Source organism: Alligator sinensis, unplaced genomic scaffold, assembly GCF_000455745.1.
Source record: "Alligator sinensis unplaced genomic scaffold, ASM45574v1 scaffold872_2, whole genome shotgun sequence".
NCBI lineage: Eukaryota > Metazoa > Chordata > Crocodylia > Alligatoridae > Alligator > Alligator sinensis.
In genome coordinates this window covers 820,176-846,086 of record NW_005842132.1, presented here as the reverse complement: position 1 = coordinate 846,086, position 25,911 = coordinate 820,176, and the positions used below count along the sequence as shown (strand labels likewise).

The 25,911-nt window shown below is 51.4% G+C and overlaps 1 protein-coding gene across 7 annotated transcripts in view; it reads left to right on the top strand.

Annotated features, from left to right (window-relative positions):
• FOXP4 (forkhead box P4) overlaps positions 1-25,911 on the top strand; it is a 124,450-nt gene that overhangs the window by 40,541 nt on the left and 57,998 nt on the right. For all 7 annotated transcript variants that reach the window (XM_025205820.1, XM_014520583.2, XM_025205821.1 and 4 more), the window contains exon 3: positions 17,813-17,902. In XM_025205820.1, coding sequence (XP_025061605.1) covers positions 17,813-17,902 — 90 coding nt within the window. The remainder of the gene's footprint in view (positions 1-17,812; positions 17,903-25,911) is intronic.

Here is a 25,911-nt window from a genome sequence, read left to right as displayed (position 1 = left end):
CGCCCCCGCCTCGCGCGCGCCCCAGGGTGCCCCCTTCCGCGGCACGGCCCTACACGCTGCACGCAGGGGCTGCTTGTTCTCAGGGGCCCGCCTCCTTTTCCCTTGGAGGTTTCCCAAGCACAGGAGGAAGGCGGCTCTGCCAAGCCGTGTAACTCCTTCCCTTGAAGGAAGGGAAGTCGCCTGGTTCCAGGTCAGAGACAGACGGGAAGAGACTGGCCCAAAATGGTGCAGTGAGCGGGTGGCAGACATCCTAGCTCCGAGTTCCTTGTTCTAGCTGCTGTAACCATTAGGCCAGCTGTTCAGGGTCCCCTCCACGCCCTACCCTGCACCAGGTAATAGCAGCTGTGGAATTGGCAGCTGCTACTTGGCTGCACTGCTGATAATTCAAGGAGGGGCCCAGGTTGCATGCTTTGTCGTGGGAGCAGAATTGGGGATCCCTGAATCTGTGACCTCTCTCCAGTCATGGCGTGGTGCTACGGTTGGTGGTTCTGGATCTTTGTTTTGTGCTAGGGACACCCCCTACCGTATGGGAAGGGTGGGATGGTCAGAACTACTAGGCTGACGCTGCATGATCCAGACACTGTCATAGCGAAGCTTGGTTGGATGGAGGGCAGTTCAGATGCACTTTGGACAGGACAGGACAGGAAGAGGAGCAGGCCTTGTGGAAGAAGGGGATAGGCTTTGGGATACAAATCAACATGGTTTGGGATCTTGCCCAGCAGTTGTGGTTGTCTGATTGCTGTACCACTGAGCGCATTACAAAGTGCTCCGTGGGGACTGGGTTGTGGGCTGAGGCAGAGAAAATACCCAGCCTCGATCCTCTTCCAGATTCCCCGGTTCCTTAGCCTTTGCACAATTTCCCCATGCTGAAGTTCCAGCTGTGTCTGTATCCTCATTGCCCCGGGCTGGTGGGACTCCTAGCTGATCTGGGTTGCTAATAAGGAGTGATTAGACTACCGGGAAGCCTGGCGTGGAGGGTCCATACCGTGCTGGAAGAGGTATGCCAAGCTGCAGCTCGTATCCCTCCCTCTGGAGGTGAGAGAAGGAATTGTGTGCCCTGAGCAGAGTAGCTGGCTCTGCACACGTTAAAAAAAGCCACATCCCAGGGTGAGGATTGCAAAGACGGAGGAGAAACAGGCAGAGAAACTTCCTGCGTCTCTGATCTTGGTTGGTACCCAAGGCAGATGCGTCGAATGGGGGATTAATGATTCCCCACCGCTACACCTGAATCATATCATCCCGGAATGAGAGAGCATAGGATGACTGACTTGAGCCCCTGCATCATTGCCCTGAGGTACTCGCTGGACAGGCTGCTGCTAAGGCACAGGATTTGGTAAACTTCCAAATCCAAATGACATCTGCAATGACAGTAGCTTGGATAAAAATTCCTAAGGCCCATCAATCTTCATGCTTCAGGGAACAAGCTGAGCGCCAGCTGGGGTCAGGAATAAATGTCCTCATATATAGAGTTTTGCACAATTAGGTGCTTTATGAAGGTTTTCCACCTTCCTCAGAAGCATCTACCATTTTACCCCTGTTGAAAGCAGGTTACTGGACCATTGGGCTGTTCCTGTCTGACAGTTCCTGTGTCCCGATTTGAGCTGCAGTTCTTCAAATGCCGTCTGTTGCTCTCCCTCCCCCCCTTTTTTTTAACTGTATGAATTCCCCAGAGGGTTTAAGGAAACCGTGCACGGGCTGAAACCCGCCAGCCGCTCCCAGCGATCTCTTGTCCCAGGTCTTCAATCCTTTGTTCCCCACACGGCTTCCAAAGAAGGCTCGCAACATGCAACATCATCTGGGATTGCAAAATACTTGGGAGGTTTCCAGCACGCTCTCCCCAGGCTAGAGCCAGGTACTTGCATTGTTAGAGCTTTACAAGTCTTCTTCCGCTGATAACTCCCAGGGAGGGTACTGCAAGTTTGCTTTGGGTAGGAATTAAGTGGCTTTCCTAAGGCCAAAATGGGGGTTGAGATGGAAAAAGGTTAGAGCTGGGACTAGAACCAGGGGATTTCTGGCTTCTGGCCCTGTGCTTGCGTTGGGAAGCCATGCCTACCTCCACGTGGAGGGCATGTGAGCTTGGAAGCAATGGTGGGGTCCCTTGGAGAAGGGATGTTGATGGTGGGGCTGGAACGTGCTTGCAGCGCTGGATCTCGAAGGCCCCGGCCGTGGGTTCGAGCCCGGCCTCCGCTTGCTCTTTCCTTCTGGTTACCGCCGGTATAATGCGTTCTTCCCGGGCAGCGCCAGTGCCCATCTCCTGAGCGCAGGGTAAACAAGGCCTGGAAACGTGAGCCGGGCTGTGGAGTAATGAGGTGACAGAAGGAGAGAGAGATAAACAGAGAGAGTCAGAAGTCAGGCATCTGACAGGAGTTTAGACTGAAACAAACAGCGCTGGAGAGAGCATGCACGTCATTTTTGAACAAGACGGAGTGTCTGTTTCCACGCAACGGGCAGAGCTGAAGAGCTTGTTTAAATAGAGATGAAAGGACCGAGGCGGCTGTGCGACCTGCAGCCGGCACTGGGTCCCGTGGGGGAAGGGGGGAGAGAAGAGGCAGGGGGTGGCTGAACTTGAGCGCTGGAAGGGGGATTGGTCTGGGCCAGGGGAGAGCCGGCAGCACCCCTGGGCGGTGGGCCGGGAAGCTCGGCCCTCCTTCCCGCTCTGAGCTGGAGATGCCTGCTATTCTGGGACCCAGCAGATCCCTGTTGGCTGGGATTGCTGGTTCTCAGCTTCCCACCCATTCTTGCTGGTGTGCCTCCCGTTAAAGTGCAAAGCAACTGAACGGGGCACTCATGAAAAGGGGAGGCCTTTCCTCCCTTTGTCTTCTTACGGCCCCAAATTAGGTCCAGTTCCTTTTGCAATGTGCCTTGGCTTGGTGGGAGCAATCCTGTGTTCCGATGCCTGATGAAGGGCCTTTGTGCCCAAAAGCTTGCAATGGAAGAATTTTTTTTGCAAAAATCTTGTTGGTCTAATAAAAGAGATCATCTCTACTACGAGTCCCGCTTGCCTTTTCCTCTAGACCGATACGGCTACAACCTGGGTACCCAATGCACCTGTGTAGGCTTTTAGATGGTCTGCTCGAGCCACGTACATTCCTCAATAGCAGAATATGGCAAGCTGAGCTGAATCCTCCCCAGAGGAGAGTCGGACACATGCTCCTCTGAGCAGAATGGCTGATCGCGCAGGAGAAGAGGGTGTTTGACCATGTGCCCTTGGCCTGTCCGGTGGGTAGGCACGCCAGGGCACCTGCCTTGGTAACAAAATGAAGGAGGCGAGAGTGATTTTGGCCCAAAGATGCTGCTTTTCTTTGGTGGATCGTGCTTTTCTCTTCAGAGAAGCCCTCGGCACCTGTTGCATCGTATAGGTGCTGCAAGTGGCATAAGATCTGTGTTGACCAGCATGGCTAACCAAGACCAGAATCGCGTCCTCGTTGGGCACGGGATGCAAGCGCCCCCTGAGCCTGAGACCTGCAGAGCTGATCTCTGTCGAGCAAAGCAAAGGCTCGCCCCAGATTTAGCCTGGGGTCTGAGTTGGCAGAGAGAGCTTCCTGAATGGTTTCCGCAGGCCATGTCTCAAGGAGGTGGAGGGATCTCTTCCCCACCCCCCGGCCAACGTGATAGCGTTAGGGTTAAATCCCTGGATTTCAATGGTGGGGCCCAGTTGAAAAGCGTCCTGGGATTCAATAGCGCGCACTTACATTGTCGCGGGGGTCGCCAGAGGGGAAAGGTCAGCCGGGGTCATGGGAGGGTTGCCTAGCGTCTGGGATCTCCCACAGTGGTTGCTGTGGGAACGTCAAGAGACCTCCAGCATGCTAACATCCTGTAACGAGATTCAAAAGGGCCCCGGTCTTTACACATTAATGAGTTTTTAACTTGGGGGCTAGTCCCTGCCCTCCCTACCCCTGCAAGATGGCTTGGAAGGACTGGTGCACGGCCTCCCCGTCCATAATCCCGGCGGGAGGAAGGTCCTGGTGGAAACTGGTGGCCGGGGGGGCTGGGTGGAGGAGAACCGTGTGCCCCCCCGCTTCCCGACAGCCTTTGGTTGGGAAATGTTGGTGTCAAGCGGCATGCCGCAGCGTGGCCGAACGCACCTCGCTGGAGCCCGCACAACTCACTCTTCAAATCCGTGTCAAGGCGGGGCTGCCTGGCATCCCCCGCCCTCCTGGGCTGTGAGCAAGCAGCTCTCCCGCCTGTGCAATACTGAGCACGAGCACAAGACCTGTGACGTGATGGGTTTAGGGTGCTGCATTAGCTCTCTCCAAATCTCACGTGCCCCCCAGCCTAGGTTTTCCAAAGTGCCCAGCTTGAGACACTCAGTTCCCACTCAGCAAGGTCTCTCCCATTGAGCACCCGAAGTCATTGCACTCTTTTGCATATCTTAGGTCTGGAAAAGCAATAAGATGCGGGGCCCGCTGCTTTGGCCACAATTGAGTCATTGCATTTGGCCTCCCTCCGTTTCCCCGCTGCTGGTGTTGCAAGTTGTCATGAGCTCTTTTAGGGGATGCACAGGCTGCTGCATTACTGCGGTGAGTGACATTCCTGCGGTGAGTGACTTGTGTGCATGAGCTTCTAAGGTACAATGTAGATACAAAGCTTTTATTTTTTTTGCAAGCCCGTGGAGTGCAAGAAACCTGGGTTCGGACCCATGCTGTCCCTTCTTGAGTTCAGCTCCATGCCCCTAACGCCGTGCTCTTTGCCCCCGCCCCAGCAAACGGCTGGAGGTCAGCGAGTGACTTCCATACGTGGATGTCGTGGCCCAGCCCACGGGGAAGGTGTCTGCTTTCAGTGTCTGCATGGTGCGGCTTGGTGCGCTGTCTTGCCTGTTTCCGTCCAGCACCCGAGGATCTGTCACCGTTGTCTTCGCAGGAGGTTTTAAGCCTCTGGGCAACCACAGACCAAAAGGAGCAGGTCCGTTTTCTCTTGGCCGTCCTTCCTCTTTTATACGCAGCCCTTCCTGCTCTTGCCCAGCCTCATACACAGGTACAGCCTTTTTGTGCTAGCATCGATGGCTGTCTTGACGCAAAGGGCGGGGTGCTTTGGTGTTCTCCTCTACCAGTCGCACCCAAGCCTGGGACATGGGCCTGGAGCAGGACAGAACTGGGGCAGGAGGGGAAGATGACCCAAATGGCCACTAGTCACCGTGCAATTGTAGTCAAAAGAGATGCTCCCACTTGTGGCAGAGGGGAATTTGGCCCTTTTTTAAGTCCAAGCCACTTGGGAACCTAATTCTTGTCCTGGTGGAGTTCAATGGCAACCACGATCTCTAGCCTTGGAGCAAAGGAGAGGCTAACTAGCTTCAGCCAACTGACCTTAGCCAGATGAGTCCAGCCCCTGTGACAGTCTGAGCCAAAAGTAGGGCCCATCAAAGAGGGGAGGGGAGGGGAGGGGGGCCCCCCCGCCAATCGCAGGGCTCAGGAGGGGCAGCTTCCCATCCGGGTGGGAAGATGGGAACTTAGGACACTCGTCTCCAAGCTGTGCCGGCACTCAGACATTGACCTAGAAGAGTTAGGGAAGACTGGAGCTGCTTGAAGTCTCTTTGTTACAGGGCGGGAGCGAGAAGCAGGGGGAGAAGGGAGGGGGGGGCTCTGCCATCCCACGGGTCACTCGTCACGGGCAGGCGCTCCTTTTGTGTGTGGGACTCAGAACAGACAAGGGAACTTTCCAGCTTCGGGCAGCTGGGGGAGGAGGAGGGGATGGGGAGTCTGAAGGAGGAGGCTTGCAAGCAAGAAGGGGAGGCAAAGGGACTGGACACAAGAAGAGGAGGGGGGCAAGAAAGGAAGATGACGGGGAGTGGGGGTTGGAGGGAGGAGGCATGAGAGGAGAGGTCTGGGAGAAAGGAGCGTGGGGGGGCGAGGGGAAGGATTTTGTCCTGGACAAGCCATTTGGAGACCTGTGCTTTCAGACTAAAATGAGATTTGATCCTTGTGAATTTTTCAAAAAACACCTGTAAAGACCAACCCCCTCCCTTCCACCCAGGCCCCAAACCCAGCCAGCTCCTGGCAGCTCACCCTGGGGTGGGGGGGTGAGTTTCCCCATCTTACATTGACTTGGGGGAGTTTGTAGGGGAGATCAGGGTCTCCAGCCCCGGTTTACCCCAGAAGGGAATGGGAGCGTCTGAGCTTGCTCTTGAAAATCCCTGCCTCGGACCGCTCCACTCTGCTCGCCATCCTGTGATCATGAACTTCCCACTCTTCCTCCTGTGTCTGAACCCGTCCAGCAAAGGCTTTCCAGTAGCTCCGCTTCCAAACTCCATCTGGAAAAACCATCCCGTCCGCACACTCTAATATTTGTTCTGGGTTTGTTTTTTTTTAATACAATTTATTGCAGACATATGTAAAATAAATGTTACGTTATTAAACAAAAATAAGGCTTGAAAATAAAACCGAATCAGCCGTTTTTCATATTTCAAAGGAGAAAGGGAGGGGGGAGCTTTCTGGTATGAATGATACCTTGCTATAAAAGCATGTGATCGCATTTCAAATATATTGAGTAATATGCTATTATTAGGGTATTTAAGATAAAAATGAGACCAGAGTACTTAAGTGAAACTCATCTCTCTATTAGGTTTCCTGATTTATATTTCATCTTTGAATGAACATAAATGCTGATATATGCATATATATATTTATATGCATATAAATATATATCTATAATGTGGGGTGGGGGGGGGGTTGTCAGGAGCTAAGGTCCAGCTTTGTCCTCGTATTCTTCCTTAGTGGAAATCAGTTTAACCCCTCGCTTAAGAGGACTGCAGTGTTGCGAGCAGAGGAATAAAGTCCAGAAGCAGTAGAGTGGGTGCACTGAAAGGAACAGCTGGGACTAGTGTGAGTTTAAAAGGACCCCCCCCCCCCCCCCCATCCCTTTTAGTAAAGAATGGTGTCCTTTTATTAATTCTGATCTCCTGGAGCCATTTGGTTTTGATTAAGTTGGGATGGGATCGAAGGGAACGCTCTTCAATGTGGCATCATTTACAGTTAGTGTCCCTCTAAAAATGTGTGTGTGTGTGTGTGCGCACATTTTATTTTAATAGTTTTGATTCTGGAATGTGACACTATCATTTTTATGAGGTTGGTGTAAAAATAATTTATAATGTCCTTCCCTCCCCCGCCCCCCCAGCTCTTTTTTGGGGGGGAAGAGTAAAAAAGAGAGAAAAATAGGTGTGGAAGCAGTTTTTATAGCCCTTTTTCTTCCCCTTTCCTCCCCCTGCCCCACCGCCTTCTCTGTTTAATATAATTTTTATGGCTTTTTCTTTTTTTTTATTATTATTTAATCATTAGAGGTTAAAGCCCCATTCAAAGCTTTGATCCCCTCCAGGTGGAAATTCCCCGTAGTTATTTTCAGCCTGCGTCTCACCATCTCCGTGCTCTTTGGGAATCCGTTTTCCTCCTGGCATGGCAGACAGCAGTCGGTCTCTTGATTTCCGCTGCTGTAGCGTCTGGGCGTCTATTAGGAGTCCAAAAATGTGCCATTAAAATAAAAAGTACCTTGTAGAATAAATGCTTGAAAGTATGAAGGCCAAGATTTTTCCAAAGCATCTCATGATTTTGGAGGCCTGACTTAAGGCACCATAAAGGGGCCTGCTTTTCTTTTCCTTTTCCCCTCAAGGGTTGAGCACCTGCCCTGGAAAATCTAAGGTCTTTCAGGTTGGGCTGTCACAGTCATCAGTCACTGTGGGCCTCACAGGTTGTCTAAGGGATGCTCCATTTAGGTTGTGTATATACCACTGTGCTTCATTATAGTGTCTGAGCATTTTAACATTACTCTATGCGCAGCAGCTGCCTTGGCTGTTCAATATGGTGCTGTTTTATCCCTCTTTCTTAAATTTGCCTTACCATCTATATGCATCATGTTGAGCTCTAAGGGTTTTTGAGGTTGGGGAGCACTATAAAGAAGAGAGGTCCTTAAGTGGGAGAGCTCCTGGCACTTACATCCAGTCAGTCGCCTTACCCTAGCTTGGGCCAGCTACTTTTTCATGTCTCCAAGTTGGCTGGCTCCTGGGTTGCTCGATCCGTGGGCCTTTTGGGTACCCAGCTCTCCTTCAGGTAAGCGAGTGGATTTGCCAGATCAAGACTGAAAAAGAAAAAGTACCTGAGTGGTGTCCCTTGATGAATGCAGTTCTCTCTCTGCAGAGTAAGAGCAACTTGGGCAGAATCGACTTAAGCTTCCTTCCTGCCTGGATTGTAAGGAAGCTCTGTCTTCATGGTGGCCCTCAATCTTGAGTCTCCGCTGGGGCTATCCTCAAGGAGACCAAGCAGATATTGCTAAGGGTGACTTTTTATCTTAGTGGATAATCCCCCTCCTCTGGCAGGTCGAGCTGAAATGCACCAAATTGGTCTCATGCAGGGGCACGGCTTCATTGCTAGGCCAACCTGCCCCTTGACTTGCTTACTCAGTTGGACCAGGGGATATGAAGTCTGGCCTCGAGGAGGGTCAGCCTCTTGGAGAACCTAATGTGGAATTAATCGCCATATGTGTTGAGTGAAAACCCAGATAATAGACTGTTTCCTTCTGGATCCCCACATCCTGACTTGGGATGAGCTTCTAAAGTATGGGGGGAATATACTTTATTAATCAGATGGAAAGCAACCATGCTGCGTGCGTTACCCGACAGCCCTCGCATACAGCTTCTACAAAGCATCCTGGCTGGGGGTTTTCATAGCAGAATTCTTTCTCTTGGGAGCGGATGCTGGCATGGCATTTCTGTTGCCTGGACGTTGTGTTTGCCACACGTGGGATTAATCCGCCGCTTCTTTTTCTTTTCCCTTAGCAGTTCTTGTTGCATTGGCATTCAGCAACCTGCCTTCATAGGAACAGCTGAAAATCAAACGTGAAGTGCACAGGAAGAACTATATGTGAGACTTGATCCAAACGCCCTGATCCTGGGCAGCTTGGGACCTGGATCCAGATGGGAACGTTGCAATCGGGCAAGTCTTTCTTGCTGCAGAGAAAGGGACTTGTCTAAAGCAGGGGTGTCAAACATACAGCCTGCGGACTGGATCCATCCCACCGAGCTGCAGTATCCAGCCAGCGGGGCTGGGAATTGAGGGGCATGGCTTGTGGTAGAATTTGGAGCCATTGCACCTTGTTGGGCATGGCCACATTGCTGCCACCTGCTGACCACCATTGCAGCCACTGCCACAACCATTGGTCCTGTAGACCTGGCCAGGGGTCTGGAGTGAGTTTGACACCCCTGGTCTAAACGCTCACCATCTTGAACCTGGTGTAGTTCAGAGGTAACGTGCGCCCTTGCTGTGGATGCACTTAACAGCAGTAAAAAGATGCTTGAAGTGCATGAACAGTGCAAGCTGCAATATGATGCTGCTATGAATGCATCCCAACTCAGGGCTTTAACAAATTGACTTTCTCGGTAAAAGCCAAAATAATTTCACGTGGCACAAAATTGCTATGAAGATCATGTTCCAAATCCACCAGCAAGCCTCCCTGCCTTTCCTCCCTTCAGGCTCGCAGCAGAAGTTGCCCGGCTCTGGTGAAAGCCGGAAGCCAAGTCGTTTGAGCTGTTGACATAAGTGTCTTAGATGTTACTAACTTTTTATGGGATAATTTGCTGATCAAAGGGAGTCATTCAGGAGCATGATGAATTTGACACAAACCATTCGTTCCTAATTACGGATATCATGCTAATGACTCTTGAATAACCCCACAGAGCAGGATACAATTAAAAAACAAACACTTTCCCCGTTCATAGATCATTAACAGGAAGCGGGGGGAAAAAATCTGTTGGAAGCTGTTTCTTTACCTTGGAAGTTTGCTACAGAGATGGCAGCGAGGGGTATGAAGAGATCATACTCCTTCCCCGCAGCTGACATGCCTCTGCTGGGAAAACCCTGATGTGGATGCAGCTCTGTTGGGAGGTAGGACAAGTCTTCTGCTGATGGAGCTTCTCTGGGGGAAAGTGGTGTGGCTCTGGGGTGCAGAAATGCTCCTGCCCACCGAGCTGCGTCTACGTTACAGAGTCTATCTACCTTACGGTGACAGCTGTCTTTAAAGTGGTAACAGCCTTGTGTAGCCATAGCCAAAGTCAGGAGATTTCTCTTTCACGTATTTTCCAAAGGAGGCTGTGAAAGATTATGGGTAGCCATCCTCTTACATGCTCTGAGAGTCTAAGGGGCACATAACGTTGTCAACCAGCTACTAATGTTGGTGTTTGAGGCTTATCTTTTGGCTCATTGAGAGGGGTCAGCGAGTGCAGGTCAAGGAGGCCCCCAGAAGATCCCGGCTCACAAAGCTGCCGGTTCACTTCATGCCTTCATGACTTTGCCTCCCCAATTCAGTTCTGTCTATCAGCTCTTCAGGTCCTTGTTGGGGAGCTGGGCTTTGAGCTTGGTGGAGAAAGCACCTGTTATGAATTGAGCAAGGCTTCTGTGCGGGCAGCAGCACTGCTTTCCCTATGGTGGAAACTATGGGCTGAGACCATCGCCAGGTGTCCGCGAACGTTTTCTCTTCACTTGCGGGGCAGCTTCTTTGGATTTACTAGAAAGGGGTCCCAGCTGCATGGTTCTGCTCCAGGAGATGGATGTTCCTCATCACTGGATCTCGTCTTCCCTCCCCTCTGCGGCGGGTGAGCACAAATAAGGCAATCCCATCTCGTTCCTGACCTGCAGCCATTCCAGGTCGGGGTCTGTCCCGAGCGAGGGGCTGAGGTCAGCCTCCGCTGCGGCAGGAGGCGCCCCAAGCTCTATTGCATTTTGTGGATCAGAGAAGCAATTTGTTTCTTCTGAAACAATGGCCAAAGCAATGGATTCCCATCCTCCCCGGACCACTGGCCCAGGGAGCAGCATGGAGACCTTGATTTCGATAGTAGAGCCTGCAAATTCCCCTTTGGTTTCCAGCCATCAGGCTGAGTTTGGAGTAGCGCAAGCATTGCAATGGCTTAAACTGCACACGATCAGGCAGCATGAAGGCTTGGCTCATCCTTGGTTGGCTGTGGTAGGGGGATCTGAAAGCACCCAGTCACTGTAGCCTGGGGGGATAGAGGGAAGCATTTCCCAGAAAAGAGTTATCTTGTGGCTGTGGGGTTTTGCCTTTACACCTCTGATGTTGCTCGTGTCCATCCGAGATGGACTTTAGCCTGGAGGGACCCTGATTTCTGATCCAGCCTTGCAATCCCCACGCACTCTGAAGAGAGGAAGGGACTGTGAGCGGTGCGGCTCATCCACCGTCTCCCAGTGCCATATTGCTGCACTGAGTGGGGCTGGAGCACCCCGGCCAAGCGGTCATGCGTGCTTGCCATTGCCTGTCCAGGGTTGAAAAATGCTTGCCTCTCAGCTGAGCCGAAACAACGCTGGTGCCCGTCTCCTTGAGCAGCAGGTGGCTGGAACAAAAAGCCGTGTCCTCCTCCTCCCCCCCCAACCATGCACACGCGTCCCTGCCCCGCCACTGCCCGCGGCTCTCCCTGCAACTCGTCTACTGGCTTCCCTGCCCTTCCTGAGCGTCTGGCTGGGCCAGGGGGAGGGCTGGGAGGGGGCGGGGGGCTCCTCTGGGTGAGCTGTGTGGCTGTCATGGGGAGGCCCCTGTGTGAGATTGTAAGGCCATGTCATTTTTTCCTGTAAATCTTGTAATTTCGTGCTTCAGAGCACAACAAAGTGAGAGAGTCAGCAGGGAGTGAATTAAATTCCCCCATGAGAGCCCGGGCGGGGTGGCCGCCTGCATTCCAGCCGCGCCTCCTTGCCGCCCTCGGCTCCTTGTGCCCGCGCCGCGCAGCGTCCCCGTAGCCAAGCGGCGGGGGCTCGTCCCGGCTCCCCCGGACCAGCCTGGCTCAGTGCCCTTTTGACACGCGGCCTGGCCCGGGCACGAGCCATATTCTTCTTGTTCAGGTCGTTTGCCAGCTTAATAAACTCGCGCAGACTTTACAGGGTTCCCAGTGCCTCGTAAAACCAGGGGCTGTCCCCACGTCTCCCCGCAGACAAAGCTCCCGTTGTGTGGCTCCTGCCATTAATGCCGGGTCTAGCGGAGACCTCTGTTGCCCCCGCAGACAACCCTCCCGTTGTGTGCCCCCTGCCATTAATGCCGGGTCTAGCGGAGACCTCTGTTGCTGGCTAGAGAAACGCAGTTTCCTTTGGCGGGCTGGGCTTCCGATCTGCGCCGTGTTCAAGCCGCAGCGTTGCCCTCTCTTGTTCTCTCTCTCTCTGCGTCTCTTGCCTTTTCCTCTCCGTCTCCTCTTTAATTTCTAGAGCGCTTCTGAGTAAATTTAACGGGAGATTTAAAGAAAAGATTTGGTGGGGGGCAGGGCAACGTTGTCTGGGAGATGGGGGAGCAGGAAGTCAAGACTCCTCATTGTTTTCTACCCTTTTGCACCAGCTGGTTGCAGCTCCAAGAAAAATCGTTTCCTCTTCTCGCTATACCTCCTTTTCCCCATCTGAAATAAATTACCATGCTCATTTTGCCACACACGCTGAATTTAGCCTTGTGGCTTCCTTGGCAAGTAGTGATGGTCCCATTTCACAGATGGAAAAACTGAGGTACAGAAGTCAGTGGATTTCCCGAGGGCCAGGCAGCAGATCAGCAGAGTAGGGAATAAAAGGATGTCACCCTTGAGGAGGCCTCCTTACTCCCAAACCAAAAGTCTGCCTTTCTCCTTTTTAAACTTCAGGTGCAGTTAAATGGGAACCGGGTCCTTGGGCACAAGCAACAAATGGGTGGGTCGCATGGATTATTGTAGTAACCCAGCAAGCCAAATGTTTGGAGGTGACAAGGCTGTTCTGTGTGCCTGTTGGAAAGGGGCCGGGAGGCTGAGTGCAGACAAGTGTGAAACTCTGATTGCGCAAGTGTAAGTAATTGCAGGATGCTGCCTTCCCTCCTGTGCTCTGTGCCACGCTCGGGCAGGCTTGCTGAGGTCCGATTGTTTTACAGTGCCCCTTTTTTAAAACTCTTCCTGGAGCTGACATTGAATTCCCATTCCTTAAAAGAGGAGGGGCAACCTTGGAATTACGCTGTTTCCAAAAAAGAGCTAAAAAGGCAGCTTTAGGTTCTAAACCTGCCCAAGTCCCCAGGTCCTTGTGGGTTCTGCTTTTATTTTTATTTTTTTTTTGCCTTTACAATAATATTTTCCCATTTCCTTTATAAAAACTAATTTTTCTCTGTCCTCTGCTGTGTGAGAAGCCAACATAAAACTCTGCAAACAGCAGAGGAAACGGACTCTGCAGGGCAAACGGTGAAAGCGAGCCTACATAAACTGCTGTCGAATGGGCAAAGTCAACAGATGGAAAGAATAGAGAGTCCAGTGTTGAGCTTGCACTTGTGCACATGTGCACAGACTGCGGTTACAGTGATATAGCCTCCCCCAGTGTGGCCGCAGGTATACCGGTTTTTCAAGGATGCTTTGTAGTTATACTGCTGTGTCGGTACTAGAAATCCACTGAGCGTGTTTATACCAGCTGCAGCCATGCAAGGGATTAAATTGGTATAACAATTTCATTGAAAAACATCACACCTTTTAATTAATAGAGTTAAAGCACGGATAGCTCAGGCTTTGTGTGTTATCAAGCAACAATAATACACACTCACATACCATGATTCTCTTTTTCTCCAAAATGAGTGATTTGGGAGAGGTAGGTGTCTTATACAAGAAAACTGATTCTGAACAGTTAAGTTAAAAAGGATTTTTTTTTCTCATTCTGCCTTCCCAAAACTAAATGCGTGGCTCTTTTTTGGTCTTTTTTTTGGTGGGGGGAGTATATGAATAAGTGCGGTATATTTAAAGAAGAATCATACAGAAGTATGATTTTAATTAATGATGCTTCATCATCTGTCTTTGGCACAGACTGGCAGGGATTGTACAAGTTGTTCTTAGCCCTAGCGGGATGCTTAATCTCACTAACGTGCAAGGATCTTCAGGGATTGATCTCCCCACTGCAAGCCCCTCAAGCCCCTTTCCCTTTTGTTTTTTGTGCTTTGAAAGAGCTAAAAAGCTCGAAAGCAAAACAGAGATGAACCTGCCCAGAATTTCCAGATAGAAGCAGTCACTTACTGTGGAGTTTGGTAGCAAACCTCCGGTCAGCCCTGGATTTCCTTTTAAAAGTGTCTTGGTCGTTCAGGTCTTTATCTTCAGGAGAAGAAACAAAGGTGCGTCCTGGCCATGTGTGAGCTACACCAGGTAAAGGCCAAGTGAAGGCCAGGCAGGCTGTAGTATTCACACGTGGGAGCTGTCACCCTGAAGACTCAGTGGGTTGCCTCAACCTACTCCATGCATGTGGAAATTAGTCTGCCTTGTTTTCCCGTGGATTTTAACTCACGTGTGTTAGCACAGGGGCCACTTGGCAGAGTGCTGGAGATGGACCTATATATATGTGTGTGTGTGTGTGTGTGTGTGTGTGTGTGTGTGTGTGTGTACACACACACACATATATATATGTATTTATATATACATAAATGTATATATAACATTTTTTTTGCAAAAAGTCCATGTTAGACACGAGGTAAGAACAGGGCGTCGTTGCTAGTGAAGATGCACCCTTCGAGGTTTCACATCGCCAGCTTTGCCTTTGCGGCTGACCCCTAGCTCAGCAGTCCCGAACACAGCAGGACCTTGGCAGCATTTTGATCTGGAAGGAAACGGCAGAGCCAGGCCTCTCTTTCAACAAACCTCGGCAAGCTTTTATTTCTGGTTCTGAAACCTGCAACCAAAAGACTTCAGAGTCTGAGTTCATTGTGGTACTTTTATACTGCTGCCTACCATTGTCCTAGTTCCCATCTCTCTCCAGCCCCCTCCCGCGAACCCCTCTTTTGCCCTTGAATACGTCTGATCTCGCCGCAGCAGTGCACAGAGGCACTTAGGTGGATCGGTCACTGTTCAGTTGGTTGTAGTTCTTGGACTTTTTTGACTTTTCATAGATGCAGCGGATCATACGCTTTGCTTCCTCTCTGTGCTGCAAAACCGACTGGCTGTTAGTTGCATTTGGGGTATGACTGTTTTTTCTAGGTCCTGTGATGTGGTGTGTTTTTTACACAGAAGCTGAAACCTTGCACACTACAAGGAGCTGTACTGTGCTCCTGCCTGTATGCATTTATTGGGGAACACTCTCTTTGCCCCTTCTAGTCAATCCAACCTATGCCTAAGGACCCTTCCTTCAGTAACCACGTTAAAATAGCCTCAGTTTTGCTATTACGTTGTAGGGCTTGTTTTGGGGTGGGGGGAATTGAATAAAATAGTTTTTGCCCAGCAGGTCGTTGTGCCATAGTTACTCCACGCCAGCTCCTTGTGTGTATGCTCTTATTCTTTTGAAAGCAGGCAGAACAGTTCACACTTTTCCAGAACAAATGTGCTCAAAAGGAGGGATTCTGCAATAACTATTTGTTCTTGAAATCCGTGCTCCTACCTTATTTTCGAGTAACTTCCCTGAGTTGGCGATCGCTGAGTTTAACTAATTATTTTGGTTGGTCCACTGGGTGGCTTCTCAAGGGGGGTGTGCGTGTGTCTTGATTAAAAACCCGAGACCGATTAAACAGATGATTGTGCAGCTGGTGCGTGTGTACTAATATGTAATTATACTGTAGCTAGGCAGTTGCAGCGGTGTCCGATCGGTGTGTGTTGTGTGCAAAGCGTGTGCAGCCCGGCTTACGTTGAAAACAGCGTATTCGTCCTTACTCTGCGCCCGTGTAATTGCACGGGCAAACTGCACGCGTGTTATGCCAATGCACGTACCTTCGGATGCGTAACTGCTCCTTGTATATACGTGCACGCTAACGTGCCCGACCCCTGCGTAAATTCAGCTGCTCCTCGAAACCGAGAGTGTACGGTATCGAAGGCCTGACGGAAAGCAACTTTGTTCTTTATAGCTGGAAATGTGGAAAATTAACAAGCGGCTCTTTCTTTGGGACACACCCTGCCAGTGCCTCTGCCGACCAGGGAGCGCACAGCCGCCTCTTGGAAGCCAGAGCCTTGATTTACGGCCGTGGTGTTGACAGCCCGGTGGAACCCACATGCTGCTTGCAGCACTGCCAAGCTGGGCTATGACCCTCCGACCTCTCCCCCTTCGCTCCCCCCCTCCTGTCTCTGCGCTGTAATAAAAACCTGTCTTGCAGGCAGGACTACAATGACTTTGTTGTTCAGAAATGTACCCAAAAAAAAAAAAAATTGAATTTCTTTAAAAGCAAAAATAAGGAACGCATGAGGAAATGGGCCTGGGAGCAGCAGCTCTGAGGACTGCGGGATTGTTTTTGTTAGAACGTATTCCCTCTTGCTGCCTTCTCCAAGCTCCTGAATGAAACCTCTTTCTCCCTGGTGCCTGCACACATGGCTTCGCTCATGCTCGTGCATGCCTTTCCTCGCACGCTTGCAGGTTATCACCAGTCCTGGTGACCGTTTGGGCTCCTGGCACATGGGAGCATGTGCTCTTGTGCACTTCCACACTTGCTCGCTGTTGTCAGGTGTGTTCACATGACTGAGTTGGCGCTCTCGGGCTTGCCTTCCCCTTTGGGGTGCCGGCACGCTTGTTCTCACACTTGCATGTGTCTTGACCATGTGCGTGCTTTTTTCCCCCCACTTTCCATTCAAGAAGCCTGTGAGTTTCAACAAATGCATCAAGATGGCTTAGCTAGTCCTGAAAATAAAGCCGGGAACGTGAAGGAAATGAATAACACTTTCCAAGCAGACCCATATTAAAAACAAAAAGGAAATGGATTCGCATTAGGTCAGCCATAAATCCTGCTAAATGACTATCTTGAAGTGTTTAAAGTGATATGAGATTCTCGCACTGGTTATTCATTTGGGGTGAGAGCTCACTCTCAATAGTTGTGTCCCCTGCCCCGTTAGGGCCCTGGAGCCTGACTAGGAGCTGCAATGCTGCAGCTTGTAAGTAACTCTTGAATTTAGTAAGGCCACTTTTATGGACCCCCCAGGCCTTCTTATCCAAGCACCTTGCAGTCAGTAAGCCTTTTTGGTAGGGAAGAATTATCTTCCCTATGATGGAGAACTGAAGACAAGATCTAAAGGCCAGAATTTTAAGCATTGGGTGCCTTGCCCCCGTTCCTTTCAGCTGGATTTAGGCACCTAAATACCTTTAAAAATCTCTCCCTAAGCGATGCCTCAGGTCTGCCAGAGAATAGAAATAGAATTGGAGTCCCTGTCCTGTCTGTTTTGAAGCAGAGCAGAAGTGTTGCAACATTTATTGATAAGCATTTGTAATCGGGGCAGGGCCTGGAAGATCTAGGTGTGGACCAAGATCCTGCTGTACAAGATACTGGGAAAAGAGAGAACAAAAAAAATGTTCCCTTCCATTAAGTGATCGCAATCACCAAGTTGACCTTGAGTCTTTGTGAATGTTCTTCTTCGCCTTATTCTTCTGTTTCCCCCAAATGAGCTAAGGGCAGGGACAGATGGACATCTAATCTGGGATAATTGACTTGGGTCTTGTATACTAGTGTGAATTACACCAGGATCAGGAACACAGCCGTTGGGGTAGTTAACTGTGAAGGAACCTCTTTGCATGGTCGTACCCGTTCGGATGGATGCAAACAGACGGCAGCTATCGTGTTGTAACCTCCACCAGTAACACGTTGGGTTCTTCCAGGTGGCGTTCGCCACCCACACTGGATGAAGTGACTCTAGTTTAGGAGTTTGTGTAACATGGATTACATCAGTTTAAATGTTTCGTATGTCCATGCCCCAAAGGGTATAACAAGACCATCTAGTACAGCTTGCCTCTACCAGCTGAGTGGAGATTTTGTCAGTCAGATGGTGCACGGGTAGTGGCAGAGATGTGGTTCATAATAATGCAGAGAGAAGGTGCTGGGGTGAAAGAAAGGGTGACGGTAGAGATTAGCGTTCCCCCTCTTCACCTTGTTCTGTGTTTTCTTCCAGGCTCTCCAAGTGGCAAGGCAGTTCCTTCTGCAGCAGGCCACGGGGCTGACCTCTCCCAGCAGCAATGAGAACAAGCAGCCGGCAGTCCAGGTGAGGCACATAGTCACCTTCTCCCAAGTCCCTTGGGGAAGGGCTTTACCAGCAGGAGGGGAAATCTTCTGCTGGGGGTCGGAGCCACTGGTGGCCGTGACCGGCGTGCAGCGTGGCAGGGCTGCTCGAACTGTCCATTCAAGAGCACAATTGACTTCCAAAGGGGACTTGATGGTGGTGAATGCTTTTCAGCCCTCGCGTACACATGCATATATGCAGGCACACGCTCTGTGCTATGAATTCTTCAGGACTGCTGAAAAACACATCCAGAAATGGCCTCCTGCTTCATTACAACTCTGCATGATATCAGAGAGTTTATCCCTGATGAATCCTGGTCTGTTTTCCTTGTATTAGGCAGCGGGACAAGAAGGGGGATGATGCCTTGGATAGTTTGGACGCAGATTTAGTTCCAGGAAATGAGCTCTCTCTTTGTTGCCATATACCTTCTTTCGGGCTGTCCATCCACTTGGGTCCAGGTGGGCAGTGCTTAGCATGAAGGCAACTATTGCAAATCCAGTGTATTGACCTGAATGAGAAGCACTTGTCCTTCCAGCTGGGGTGTGATGTGGGGTCTGGAGAGCTGCCTGTGGTGGGTAGTTGCTCTTCAGAAGGCAAGTATTTATGAGCTGTGTATAAAGGGCTTACCTCTGTGTTGGGAGAGGGTTGTGTAAGGGAGATGTTGGCACGTGGGTGAGGTCTGGGTCTGGGGGGGAGAAGGCATGAAAGAGGAAGGGATCCGTCATGGGGCCGCATTGCAGGCTGTCACCTTCTAGACCTTTCACTACTTCGCATAAGGGTAGGGGTGACAGGAGTGGTTTCTTTTACAGCTTGACCGAGAACGAAGGGCAAAGGCCTGGGAAGGATGGAGAGGAGGGGGGCGGTGTTGCCAGGTCCGAGCACTGGGCTTCATGAACAAGACTTTTGTTTCTGCAGCCCCTGGGCATAAAGCCGGGCAGAAGCCAGGGGTGGAGTTGGTTGTGAGCACCCCGCTTGCCAGCATCACCAAGTCTGTCGTGCGTCGTGGCCCTGAAGCAGCTGGTCACAAGTACCACTTCTGAATGGGGGGGGAAGGAGGAGGGCAGAGGAGGAAGAGTGTTGCAGGTGAGGGATGAGAGAGGATGGGACATCGGGTGGCGGGGAGCAAGTTATCGGTACTTCCCCTGGCTCCATCAGCCCTGCTCGCCCCTCATTTTACTAAGCCCTGTTCCCTCAGATTAAAAGGGGAAGATGCTGGATCCCTTCTCCTGCCCCCACAAACTGCCTCTGTTGCTGTTGTGACACTGCCCTGGGGCTCGGTGATGGAGGATGTAAAGGGAGAGGTGAAAGCTGCCTCCTGTAGGAAGCTGGACCCTGGGGAAGGCCTGGACAAGACTCCTCTGCTCTGTGCTATCAACACTGAAGAGCAGGAGGTGCAAGGCTTCCCTCCCAGGGGTCTGCAATATCCCCTTGCCCATAGTCCGCATCCCCTGGAAACTTTTGTTAGGATGAGTGGGCCTGTGTGCCGGGTTGAGCTACTAGGACAGCTGGTGCCTAGCACTCTGAGATGGGTGGTAACAAGATGGCAAGGATCTCTGGGTAGATGTGATCTCTTATATTAGACCAACTAAATAGTTGGAAAAAAATGTTCTTTGCAAGCTTTCGGGCACAAACACCCTTCTTCAGGCATTGGGAGACTGCTGCTGTTATGAGTTCTCCGAGGTAGAAAAGAAGCTAAAATAAATGATAAGTCTGTGAAGATAAAGGATATGTCGCTGTTGAGGTTAGCTTCTTTTTGCTTCGCGTTGTGAAGTTTCCATTTCAAACGGCAAAATTCAATATCTTCCATGTTACAGGGTTGTTGGTTGTAGCCGTGTTGGTCTAAAGACATACGCCATGCGCCGTTGGTCATTGGTCATATGCCATGCGTATGTCCTTAGACCAACATGGCTCCAACCAACAGCGCTGGTAACAAGATGGCTTTCCCAGTCACGGCACTACCAAGGGAAGTTTGGAGCAGTTGTAGCTGGCACCTAAGGGGGAAAGCCTGGGAGACGTTCATGGTGGAGTTTGAACCCAAAACGTTCAGAGTAGGAAATGAGAGCTAAAGCAATAATTCATGGGATGATGGTAGTAGTAGTAGGCTCTTATCCTATTGGGTAGAGCAGCCACTAGATGGACAAAGACCCGTTCTCTACTGGGACAGAGGCAGCGCTGGGCAGGGGGAAGCCCTCAGTTTTGTGGAGGGATTGCTGACCTCAGTGCTAGTCTCAAAAGGGAGCAAAATTACCCCTGGGCAGATGTAGGGTGTTTGATGGTCTGCCCCTGCCACCTTCACCCTCCATGGAGTGGCCCTCGGCCTTGGCTTCCCCCTGCCCCCTTTCCCCCTTTCCAAGAAGAGGTGCCCTTCCCTCACTTCAGCGGTCTCTCTGCTTTCTAGCTGCAAAAGTTTCCACCGGGCGGGAGGGCAGGAAAGGGGCATAAATCCAGCAAGAGGGGAGGAGAGGGAGAAAGAAGCAAAGCCCAAGCGAATGTAAAGTGACAATTTAAATAGCTGTGTGGAGGGGCTCTCCCTTCAGGCTAATTAAATTTATCGGAGAACAGCAGGTTACCTTATTAGAGCCACGTGGGTTTAATTAACAAAGGAAAGTAATTAGCACGAGCGCTCTCAGAGCTGGAGGTCCTGCGTATACCAGGCTGAGCCAGCTCCAAAGCCCACTGGAGGTGGAGGGGACCTGGTGGGCGAGTGGTTGGGGGGGAGGGAGGGAGGTTGGCTTCTGTTCATCCGGACACCCCAGAGAGCAGAATCCACAGGACGGTCTCGTCGCCGTTTGTTCTTCTCTCCCCGCCTGGCAAAACGCGTCTGGAATGAAACAAGGGGATTAAATCGCTTTCCTCTGCATCTTATTTGTTTTCTCGGGCCTCCCCCTGGTTTGGTTCTGAGCGGTGGAAGGATGTCCCGCTCTCCACAAAAGCCTTTTCGACTCTCTCGAGCCCGTCTCGTTCCCCTGGCGCAGCCCCTGCCGTGCTCGCTGTCTCCGAGTGCAAGGGCTCCCTTCTTCGCTGCCTCCTGCCAAACCCGCTTTTCAGCCCAGTGAGACCGGAAGGGGCCGTCTCCACCACGTCCCTCTCGTGCTCCGGGTCAGGCTTGATGCAGAGTCCACTGGAGTCCACAGAAATGATCCTGTTGGTTTCCATGCGCTTTGGATTGGGCCTGCAGCGTGTGGAGAGTTGGCGCAGCCCCTGCACACAAGTGGCAGAAGTCCCATGTCTTGCAAGCTGTTAAATTTAGACTGGACAATGGACTGGGGAAAAGATCCTGCCTTGGCAGGGTGACCTAATGTTTCTTTGACTTCTGCAGGCTCACAAGTGCCCCATAAAACCACCATCCCCTTAGGGCAGCACAGTTGGTGGGACGGGGTCCAGAGCCACCCTAATACGGCATCGCCTCGTACCATTCTCACCCGCCGCCCCTGCAACGCCATCACACCTGTTTGGGAGGCCCTGACCTGCCTCTCAGACCACAGACCTGCTGCCATCTCTTCCGAACGGCCTGGGCCGCGAAGAGGCAGCTCACGAGGGGAAACCGCAGCTGTGGTATTAACAGCAATAATTAGTCAGGGCTTCTCTCGCGCAAACGGGCAGCTTTTTCCAATAGTGTTTTCAGGAAGGAAATGCAGTCATTGGATGGAAAATATCTTGGAAGAACAAAGACAGTAAGAGTGAAGTCAGATTCCGGTAAATATGTGTGTGTGACTGGTGAGTGTGCGAGTGTGTATCTGCCCGTGTTTCCCCTTTTTCTTTCCCGTTCTGTTTTTTCCCTGTTTCTTCTCCTGATCACCGTCTCTCTCATTCTTTTGCTGCCTCTTTTTAACTTTCCTTTCACTCTCTCTCCATTTCTGATCTGCTTTCTCTCTCCCGCTCTCTTCTCCCATGTCTTCTCTCTCTCTCTCTGGTGTCTGTCTATCCATCTCCCCCCCCCCCCCCTCCTCTTCCCCCCTTTTGTGTTGCAAAAGAACTTGTGAAAGTTGTAGACATGAGTCAGGAATAGCTCATAATTCAGCAGCCTCTCTCCCTCCCTCCCCGCTTGCCCCTGGCCAACAGCTGGAGGAGGATCTGAACGAGGGGAGATAGAGGATTAAGCAGACTCCTTTGAAAGGAAGTTTATCTAACAGGGGAATGGTGTGGATGAGATTGACCAGGAGGGTTCCTCCAGACTGGAGCGGGGAGGGCGGTGGGGGGGATATTGTGCGCTGAGAAGGCGGCAGGCGTAGAGAGCTGTGTTTCTAGCCCAGATCCCGGGCAGGGGGTGGGGAGAGGCGAGGAGAGCGCTGAATGATGGTGGGAGCTCTCCGCGTAGAGCAGGGGATGAAATCTGTGCTGCAGCCGAGCTCATAAATGGGCCAGCGAGTGACATGTGAGAACGAGGGTTGCAGCAGTATTGGGGGCCTTGAGCATCTGTAGCCCCCCCGACTATTATAGGGCATGCAGGTGTGCAGCACCCCGTCAAGATCGGGTCCTAAAGAAGCCGGTCCTACAACCCTTGTACTGCCCATAGGTTTCAGCGGGGCCACCAGTGAGGTTTGAATTAGTGGCTTCAGATGGGGTACAGGCTGGAGCCAGGACCGGCTTGTTCCCAGTCTGGTCCTGCGGTGGTTGGTAGCTGAGCTCTCGTTGACATCAAGGGGAGGTAACGGTGCTTAGCACCTCACTGTGGGAGTGCAGGCCACGTTAGCCACAGAGAGGGGCATTGCCCCAGTGCTCCCATTAGGTGACCCCAGTAGTGCTGGAGAGGAGGCCTCGGTTCTGGAGAGCGCAGCCCGTTCTCTTTGCATGGGACCCCCAAAACCCGAAGGTTTCAGTCCAGTTTCTGTCTCTTCCCCTTTGCTGTGACTGGGCCAAAACAAGCTCCCCCAGTTCTGGGGTGGAAGCACAAACTTGACCTGACCGGTGGCTTTGGATCAGAACCAGATAGAAATCCCTGCCCTGTGAGCTGCATCTCGCTTTGAGATGTTTGTGGCCTGAGGAAACATGCAGGGGGTGGCAGGGTCCCCCATTCAGTCTGACACCAAAGACTCCCTCTGGCCACTGTGGCCTTGATTCAGCAGCTGGCAAAGCCCGTGAGGTAGGTGTGAAATGGCTGTGTCTATCCATCTCCTCACTGTGTGTTAGCTAGGCTTGCAGACAGACCCTTTCTTTTTTTTTTTTTTGGATCTCATTTTTTGAGTGTCCAGCTGCAGTCGCTCTTGGCCTGGATGCTCACAGGTATAGCAGCTACTGGAATCAAGGGGAGTGCCCGGAGTCTGTCACTTCCTGGAAAACCGGGAGTCGGGGGTCTTGAGTTGAACACCTAACAGCCCCCAAGGCAGCCCAAATCAGCTGCATGTTTTGGCAATGGTGTGTAAAGACTCAGTTGCTCTTCTGCGCTTTCTTGCTCTGAAGGGGATGTGGGGCATCAAGCCAGCTGGGATATTAGTGGCTGTGATTGGAAAGATAATGATGATCATGTGCATTTAAAAACAAATAAGTAGCTGCCGAGCATGATAGGAATCTTGGTTTCAGATGTTAAGCTTCACTTGCAAACCTCTCTCCCTGAAGATAACCAGAGAGGCAGTGCAGTTTGTTTGCAGGTGATGCTATCACGGCAAGGACTTGCATTGCAGATGCTTTCTTCCCTTCCAGCCGAAACAGGATAGGGTTTGTAACAGCTGATACACCCCTTTTCTGCCACTGTAGGTTAATAATGGACCTGCCTATAGAGCCTGAGCTTCAGTGGCGTGGAGAAACATCGCTGGTATTAGCCTATGAGGTGGTGATATAACACCAGATGTGTGATACCCCCGGGCTGGTGTTTCCTGAGGACCCAGCCAGAGTTGGGAGCTGTCTGTCTCCAATTGCATTCTCATCTCCATGCTCCTTTTCTGATTTGAAAGCCTGCCAAATCTCCGCTTGTTTAGGAGATTCCTCCTGGCAGGTGTGGGACACCTGTAATCCTAGCTGACATGAGCTGGGAGCTGCATGTGCTCTGCATCTCTCAGGATCAGTCTCAGCTTCAAGGGCAGGTCATTGGGGATGAAATAGTCAGGTCCAAACTCTCTCTGCCTGGAGTCTTCCTCTATTATGAGCATCCTGGATCTACTGCTAACTGCTCCAGGTGCTAGCGGGGTGCAGAGGGTGCTCATAGGCTATTAGAGCCCAGCCACTGGTTCCAGACCAGTCTGTGTCACCAGGTGACTAAAATTTACACTTTGGTGGCTGGTCACCCACTCTGTGTGGGATGAGTCGGGGGTTGTCAGGCTGTATCCCAAGGGGGGTGGCACCATGCTTTGGAAGTAGACGTCTGCAGCTGCATTTAGTGCTGGGTAGAGTGGGCCGACAGATGGATCTGGAGATCAAAATTTCCTTTGCTCCATTGACTGCCCAGTGATGGGCCTTAGCCCTGGCTTGGAAGGGATGCCTCCAGGGATAAGAAAACCTCTTCCCATTCTCTCTTTGCTGAGACGGCCAACAGGCAGCAATCACGATGGGGCAGTTTGATGTGGATGTTCGCCCACTGGGATCTGCTCTGAGATCTATTCCACTCCTTGCATTTCAGCTGCTGAGCAGCCATTAGGTGTTAACCGTCTTGTGTCACTGTCACCCTGGGCCGGTTCTGAGCCTGTTTCATAGGAGGATAGGTCTGCGTCACCTCTTTACACGCAGCATAAGCAGCCAGGGGCTTTGAAGTGCCACTGCCCTGTTCCACATCTCAGCTGTGCTTGAGAAAGCGCCTTCAGCTCTCAGGTGTGCCAAGCCAAAGTGTCAAGTGCCCTCAGAAGTGTGTGTGCCCCCCCTTCCTTTTCCTCAGTCCCTTCCCAGCATCCCAGAAGGCAGGTGGCCAGCTAGAAGTCCTCAAGTCATTCCTTGCCTATACATGGCGAGGCTTATAGTGACTGTGAGAAGATCTGGTAGGGTAAAAAAGCCTCTCTAATGGGAGAGGGGAGAAAGGGCGCCGAGGAAGGAGAGGAGAGTTTGGAGCAAACTGCGGGAAATTGCTTTTCTTTTGTCTGCTGTGGCGGGGAGGGCGCTGGAGCGGAAAAGTGTATTTTGTTGATTTGAAACTTGAGTGAAATGGGTAATGAAGACAGATCAATACCAGTCCCTCCGCGTTCTCTCTCCAGGAAAAATAGAGCAGCCACTTCCATCTCTGCTGGGGCAGTGCTGAGATTTTTCCAGTTGAACTTGCCGCACCAAGAGCTCTCCCCCTTTCTCTGCTCCCCACCGCCTCCACGCATATAGATGCCCCCCAGTAAGTGATCCCGCACTGCCAGCTTGGTCCCTGCCCTGCCAGCTGCAGGAAGGAGGCAGAAGCCCAGGGTCCAAGCTGCTCCAAGCAGAGCAACAGTGTTCAGGTTAACAGGTGACCAAAGCATCACTTCAGCTCCGTACGGCTTTATTGGCATGACAAGTTACACCATCATTAACGGAGCGGAAGAAAGAGGCAGTCCCCCTCAGGTACCTGTCACAGGAGGGCAAGAGAGATGCTACATATGGGGGTCTTCTCTGTGGCGTCCATTCCTGGTGTGGCATGATGCCCCCTCTCCCTGGGGTACCACATTGGTGGAAGGAAGCAGATCTGGTTCCTATCCGTGCAATGGGGACAGTAGAACCGCCAGACTCACAGGGGTGTTCAATGAAGTAAATGCATGGTTGTCGACGGCTTGTAAGATAGGCTGTATAATATCTAAAATATCCTTCTGGATAGTGCCAACCTGGGAATGTGCCACACAATCGTAGTAGGGCACTGGAGAATCCTGCTCTCAAATATGTGCCCAGTCTCCTCTGCCTCATTCCTGTTCTCCACGGCTGTGTATGCAGCTTGGCTTTCTAACTGTGACCTTGATCTTGCCTACTTTTACTATTGACTTGAAGTTGGCTTTAGCCCTGTGGGAAATGGTAGTGTGGTCAGTGGGGGGGCTGATGGCTGCCCTGCTCAGTTTGGGGTGAATCAAGGAGCTGGCTCTAGGGAAGTCCATAGAGTTAAATCAATGTTA